The sequence below is a fragment of the Antennarius striatus genome, chromosome 18, assembly GCF_040054535.1.
Source record: "Antennarius striatus isolate MH-2024 chromosome 18, ASM4005453v1, whole genome shotgun sequence".
NCBI lineage: Eukaryota > Metazoa > Chordata > Actinopteri > Lophiiformes > Antennariidae > Antennarius > Antennarius striatus.
Window position 1 is genome coordinate 25001 of NC_090793.1, and position 7500 is coordinate 32500.

At 57.6% G+C, this 7500-nt stretch overlaps 1 protein-coding gene across 1 annotated transcript in view; it reads right to left on the reverse strand.

Moving 5' to 3' along the window:
* Positions 1-56: 56 nt before the first annotated feature.
* The window catches only part of LOC137612439 (uncharacterized), an 8169-nt gene continuing 725 nt past the window's right edge, over positions 57-7500 (reverse strand). Inside the window, exons 2-6 of the mRNA XM_068340971.1 lie at positions 7356-7500; positions 6347-6520; positions 2978-3130; positions 2751-2817; positions 57-2136 (exon numbers count right to left, since the gene is read on the reverse strand). The exon at positions 7356-7500 is cut by the window's right edge and continues 61 nt beyond it. Coding sequence (XP_068197072.1) covers positions 611-2136; positions 2751-2817; positions 2978-3130; positions 6347-6520; positions 7356-7500 — 2065 coding nt within the window. The 3' untranslated portion in view covers positions 57-610. The remainder of the gene's footprint in view (positions 2137-2750; positions 2818-2977; positions 3131-6346; positions 6521-7355) is intronic.

Genomic DNA, 7500 nt, shown 5'->3' on the forward strand with positions numbered 1-7500 from the left:
CATGAACAGGACGTACATTTATTTAGTAACTTAATATAAGTATTGAAATCAGGACACAAAGTGAATAATTACTTTAATAATACTAATAATACTAATAATACTACTAATAATACTAATAATTATAATAATAATAATAATAATAATAATAATACATGTAATACGGTTATAGATGAATAACATTTATATTCTCCAACAAAAGTCCATGTTGAGTCCATTTAGCTAAAGGCTAAAATACAAACTCAATAATGTGTCCTCATTCCATCAATCAATCAATCAATCAATCAATCAATCAATCAATCAATCATTCACAGGATTTTGGTGTTCAAACATCGATTCTGTTGTCACACCTGATTGGACAGGAGGCTGCAGCCCCGAGACGGCTGGTTGGTTGGATGATTGGTTGGTTGGTTGGATGGTTGGTTGGTTGGTTGATGGCCTGGAACACCTTGGTGGTTATCAATTAGCTTTAGCAGCTAGCTAGACTTTGCTATAGAGCTGTAGCTATGCTAGCTCTGAGCTAAGCTAGCAGACCATTAGCGTTAGCGGCTGGTTTAAACCCATTGATGCTGATGATGGTCCAAATGAAGACCCCCCCCCCCCCGAGTTGCCTCTATGCTGCCACCCACAGGACAGACACCCCACTTCCTGTGTGGGGGCTGAGCTGGTTGACCCGCCCCCGGACGCAGTCCAGCGTGAAGAACACCGCCGTGCCGTTAGCCACCGGGAAGGACGCCCGCAGGCTCAGCCCGTCCCAGCGGCCGCCCTCGGGCGTCTGGCCCCCCACCTGCTGGGCCAGCGGTACGGGTCTGGCCGCCCCCCCGTCCCCGGACCCCTCTGGACCCGCCCCCCTCAGAAGGGTCACCTTGACCAGGCTGCAGGAGTGGATGAGTTTGAGGTCCAGAGCAACGCTGGCGGTGCCCCCCTCCCTGAACACCAGGTCCCGCCTCTCGTCACCAGCCCCCCTCCCTCGCAGCTCCATTTGGGGCACCTGAGGGCTGGTCTGTCTGAAGAGCAGCGGTTTGTTGCGGACGGCCCCCGAGGGCAGCCCGGGGGGGGCCACGGCGGCCGCCAACGATGCGGACAGGGGTGCGGGGGCCCAGAGCAGGCTGAGGCTGCTGACGCCCGAGTCGTCGCCATAGAAACGCACGCTGCACTGAGGGGGGACCAGCACCTCGAAGCCCAGCGTGTCCCCGGGGGCCACGTGCGCGGCCCCCGACAGGGACAGGGAGGCGTCCCGGTAGTGGGGGCCGGGCCTGAAGGCGCGGCCCAGCTCCCCCCCCGAGCCATTATGGCTCAGGTAGGCCAGCAGCTGCAGGCCGTCGCTCACGCAGGGGGGGCCCACGGCGTAGAGCGCCAGCTGCAGGACGAAGCGGACACTGCCGCTCTCTGTAAAGCGGACCCCCCCCCTGTCGTGAGTCAGCCCCACCACGTAGGGGTCGGAGGTGGAGGGGGCGCGGAACGCCAGCCGGTAGTGGGGGTGGTGGTGGGCTGGCACCACGGCCGCCGCTGTCATGGCAACGGCCCCCGTGTCGTGGGAGAGCCAGAGGAGGCTGAACGGGGCCCCCCAGGACTGCTGCAGCTGCACGCCGTCGCCGCTGTGGTTGCAGGGGGGGTGGGCGCTCCGGAGCTGGAGGGACACGGCATCCCCGGGGGCCACCTCCGCCACCCCGCTGATGCTGACGCTCTGCAGGGGCCGTCCTTCCTGCGGCCCCACCCTCACGCCGCTGAGGCCCCGCCCCCCCGAGCCGTCGCTGGCGTTGAGGCAGAGACACACCTGGATAGGGCTGCGACAGGTGTGGCGCAGCGACAGGTTGTCGTCCAGCCAGACCAGCCCGTGGTGGCTGAGCAGCAGGCCGCCCCCCGCCGGGGCCCCCAGGCCCGCCTGCCCCCGCCCCTCGATGTGGAGCTGCAGGGCATGGAGCGTCACCCCCCCGGCCCAGGACAGAGACAGAGTGCCGCCTTCAGGCGGGGTGGAGCACACGGCATCGGCGGTGGGGGTGCAGGCGGACATCACGGGCCCCCCCTCACACGTGCTGCATGCTTGACACTCCTCTATGTGGGTGTCGTAGAAGTAGCCCAGGCCACACCCCCCCAGGGCGGCATCACGAGGCGTCAGGCTGTCACACCGGAAGCCACCTGAGCAAACAGGAAGTGATGCAGGGTCAGAAAAACAGGAAGTGATGTCAGTGTCTGGGGGAACAGGAAGTGATGTCAGTGTCTGGGGGAACAGGAAGTGATGTCAGTGTCTGGGAACAGGAAGTGATGTCAGTGTCCGGGGAACAGGAAGTGATGTCAGTGTCTGGGGGAACAGGAAGTGATGTCAGTGTCGGGGGAACAGGAAGTGATGTCAGTGTCTGGGGGAACAGGAAGTGATGTCAGTGTCGGGGGAACAGGAAGTGATGTCAGTGTCTGGGGGAACAGGAAGTGATGTCAGTGTCTGGGAACAGGAAGTAATGTCAGTGTCGGGGGAACAGGAAGTGATGTCAGTGTCTGGGAACAGGAAGTGATGTCAGTGTCTGGGGGAACAGGAAGTGATGTCAGTGTCTGGGGGAACAGGAAGTGATGTCAGTGTCTGGGGGAACATCAGTAGTTCAGCAACAGTCAGAGAGGAGAGGAACAAGACCCCCCCTCGGGTGGTGGGTTGTCAATCAAACTAAGTTCTGAGGTTCATGTGAGGTTCACCCCCGCCCCCCTCCTGTCAGGTGAGACCCCACCCCCCTCCTTCAACTGACACCCCCCCTGTGGCTCACCTGGCGTGTTGAGACAGCTCTGGGGGGGGCCACACAGCTCTGGCGTCTCCAGACACTCGTCTCTGTCCTGGAATCAATAAATCAATAACCTGATCAGTTTCACTGATTCACTGGGTGAACGGAGCCGCTTCAGGGACCGGCTCCTTGGTGTGGTGCTCGTGTGGCTCTCCAGGGGCCACGGGGCAACGGGGCCCCACACGTCCTGCTGACAAACAGGAAGTGCTGACCTGACATATCCTGTCGGCGTGCGGCGAGCAGCGCGTCACCAGGAAGAAGCCGGCAGGACAGACGCTGCACTTCTCACAGCGAGGACGACCTCCAGTCACGCTGCAGTACTCCTCAGGGCCACACCCTCCACAGGCCGCCAGGGCGCCGCCCACCTGATGGCATCACACGCCTCAGCTTGATGACCAGCGATAAAACATCACAAGCTGGATGTCAGACTGGTTCTAACCCCTAACCCAAACCTGACCTAACCCTATCCCAGACCAGCCCAAACCCAGACCTGCCCTAACCCTAACCCAGACCGGCCCTAACCCTAACCCAGACCCGTCCTATCCCTAACCCAGACCGGCCCTAACCCTAACCCAGACCGGCCCTAGCCCTAACCCAGACCGGCCCTAACCCTAACCCCGACCCGTCCTAAACCTAACCCTAAACAAGATTAGTCCTAACCCTAAACCTAACCCTAACCCAGACCGGTCCTAACCCTAACCCAGACCGGCCCTAACCCTAACCCCGACCCATCCTAAACCTAACCCTAAACAATATCCGTCCTAACCCTAAACCTAACCCTAACCCAGGCCCGTCCTAAACCTAACCCTAAACAAAATCCGTCCTAACTCTAAACCTAACCCAGACCTGTCCTAACCCTGTCCCAGACTGGCCTTAACCCTAACCCAGACCGGTCCTAACCCCTAACTCAGACCAGTCCAATCCCTAACCCAGGCCCGTCCTAACCCTATCCCTAACCATACCGGTCCTGACCCTAACCCGGACTGGCTGTAACCCTAACCCATATCGGTCCTAACCCTTACCCAGACCGGCCCTAACCCTAACTCCGACCCGTCCGAGACCTAACCCTAAACAAGATCGGTCCTAACCCTAAACCTAACCCTAACCCACACCAGTCCTAACCCTATCCCAGCCCCGTCCTAAACCTAACCCTAAACAAGATCCGTCCTAACCCTAAACCTAAACCTAACCCATATTGGTCCTAACCCTAACCCAGACCGGCCCTAACCCTAACCCAGACCCGTCTTAAACCTAACCCTAAACAAAATCCGTCCTAACCCTAAACCTAACCCAGACCTGTCCTAGCCCTGTCCCAGACCGGTCCTAACCATAACCCAGACTGGCGTTAACCCTAACCCAGACCTGTCCTAACCCTAACCCAGACCGGTCCTAGCCCCTAACTCAGACCAGTCCAAACCCTCACCCAGACCGGCCCTAACCCAGACCCGTCCTGACCCTAACCCAGACCCGTCCTAACCCCTAACTTAGACCAGTCCAATCCTTAACCCAGACCTGTCCTAACCCTAACCCATTTCGGTCCTAACCCTAACCCAGAACTGTCCTGTTCCTAACCTAGATCCGTCCTAACCCTAAACCATTTCGGTCCTAACCCTAACCCAGACCGGCCCTAACCCAAACCCAGGCCCGTCCTAACCCTATCTCTAACCATACCGGTCCTGACCCTAACCCGGACTGGCTGTAACCCTAACCCATATCGGTCCTAACCCTAACCCAGACCGGCCCTAACCCTAACTCCGACCCGTCCGAGACCTAACCCTAAACAAGATCGGTCCTAACCCTAAACCTAACCCTAACCCACACCAGTCCTAGCCCTATCCCAGCCCCATCCTAAACCTAACCCTAAACAAGATCCGTCCTAACCCTAAACCTAAACCTAACCCATATTGGTCCTAACCCTAACCCAGACCGGCCCTATCCCTAACTCAGACCAGTCCAAACCCTCACCCAGACCGGCCCTAACCCAGACCCGTCCTGACCCTAACCCAGACCGGTCCTAACCCTACACCTAACCCTAACCCAGGCCCGTCCTAACCCTAACCCAGACCCGTCCTAACCCCTAACTCAGACCAGTCCAAACCCTAACCCAGACAGGCCCTAACCCTAACCCAGACCTGTCCTAACCCCTAACTCAGACCAGTCCAAACCCTCACCCAGACCAGCCCTAACCCTAACCCAGACCCGTCCTAACCCTAATCAAGACCAGTCCTAACCTTAACCCAGATGGGCCCTAACCCTAACCCAGACCTGTCCTAGCCCTAACCCTATACCATAACCATCATAACCCTAACCCTAAACAAGATCCATCCTAACCCTAACCCTAATCCAGACCGGTCCTAACTGTAACCCAGATGGGCCCTAACCCTAACCCAGACCTGTCCTAGCCCTAACCCTAAACCAGACCCATCATAACCCTACCCCTAAACAAGATCTGTCCTAACCCTAACCCTAATCCACCGGTCCTAACCCTAATCCAGACCGGTCCTAACCCTAACCCATCCTAACCCTAACGCAGTCCTGTCCTAACTGTAACCCAGACCGGTCCTAACCCTAACCCAAACCGACTCTAACCCTAACCCAGACCAGTCCTAACCCTTGCCCAGACCGGTCCTGACCCTAACCCGGACTGGTTGTAACCCTAACCCAGACCAGCCCTAACCCTAACCCAGACCCGTCCTAAACCTAACCCTAAACAAGATCCGTCCTAACCCTACACCTAACCCTAACCCAGATCTGTCCTTAACATAACCCAGACCAATCTTAACCCAAACCCAGACCGGCCCTAACCCTAACCCAGTCCTGTCCTAACTGTAACCCAGACCTGTCCTAACCCTAACACTGACCCATCATAACCCTAATCAAGACCAGTCCTAACCTTAACCCAGATGGGCCCTAACCCTAACCCAGACCTGTCCTAGCCCTAACCCTATACCATAACCATCATAACCCTAACCCTAAACAAGATCCATCCTAACCCTAACCCTAATCCAGACCGGTCCTAACTGTAACCCAGATGGGCCCTAACCCTAACCCAGACCTGTCCTAGCCCTAACCCTAAACCAGACCCATCATAACCCTACCCCTAAACAAGATCTGTCCTAACCCTAACCCTAATCCACCGGTCCTAACCCTAATCCAGACCGGTCCTAACCCTAACCCATCCTAACCCTAACGCAGTCCTGTCCTAACTGTAACCCAGACCGGTCCTAACCCTAACCCAAACCGACTCTAACCCTAACCCAGACCAGTCCTAACCCTTGCCCAGACCGGTCCTGACCCTAACCCGGACTGGCTGTAACCCTAACCCAGACCAGCCCTAACCCTAACCCAGACCCGTCCTAAACCTAACCCTAAACAAGATCCGTCCTAACCCTACACCTAACCCTAACCCAGATCTGTCCTTAACATAACCCAGACCAATCTTAACCCAAACCCAGACCGGCCCTAACCCTAACCCAGTCCTGTCCTAACTGTAACCCAGACCTGTCCTAACCCTAACACTGACCCATCATAACCTTAACAAAGACCCGTCCTAACCCTTACCCATATCGGTCTTAACCCACCTCCATCACACTGGCCTTCACGTCCACATGGTGCAGAGCCAGAACCTGGAGGTTCTGCTGGTCCTGCTGATCTCGGACCCCCTCCCTCAGGGCTTCCCTGTCGCTCTGCAGCTCCTCCTGGTGGAGGGTTGTTAGTTTGATGCCCTCCATCAGCAGGTGGTACTGGGCTTTGACCTGGAGGCAGGAGACTAGTCAGAGGTTCCATCAGAATCCAAACGGACCTCCAGACGGGCACCAATCCAAAGGGACCTCCAGACCGACATCGATCCAAAGGGACTTCCAGACGGGCACCGATCCAGAAGGACCTCCAGACTGGCACCGATCCAAAGGGACTTCCAGACGGGCACCGATCCAAACGGACCTCCAGACCGGCACAGATTCAAAAGGACCTCCAGACGGGCACCAATCCAGACGGACCTCCAAACCGGCACCGATCCAAAGGGACCTCCAGACCGGCACCAATCCAAAGGGACCTCCAGACCGGCACCGATCCAAAGGGACCTCCAGACCGACATCGATCCAAAGGGACCTCCAGACCGGCACCGATCCAAAGGGACCTCCAGACCCGCACCGATCCAAAGGGACCTCCAGACCGACATCGATCCAAAGGGACCTATAGACCGACACCGATCCAAAGGGACCTCCAGACCGGCACCGATCCAAAGGGACCTCCAGACCCGCACCGATCCAAAGGGACCTCCAGACCGACATCGATCCAAAGGGACCTATAGACCGACACCGATCCAAAGGGACCTCCAGACCGGCACCGATCCAAAGGGACCTCCAGACCGGCACCGATCCAAAGGGACCTCCAGACCGACATCGATCCAAAGGGACCTCCAGACCGGCACCGATCCAAAGGGACCTCCAGACCCGCACCGATCCAAAGGGACCTCCAGACCGACATCGATCCAAAGGGACCTATAGACCGACACCGATCCAAAGGGACCTCCAGACCGGCACCGATCCAGACAGTCGTGACGCTCCGGTCCAGTCTCCAGCAGCTCACCTGCTCCATCTGCTCCATCATCCTCCTCTGCTGCTCCAGGATGGCCCCCTGCTGGTGGACCAGTGCCCCCTGCTGCTCCCCCAGGAGCCGCTGCAGCTGCTTGACCTCCTCCTGCTGGCCCCTGAGGGCCCCCACCAGCTCTTCC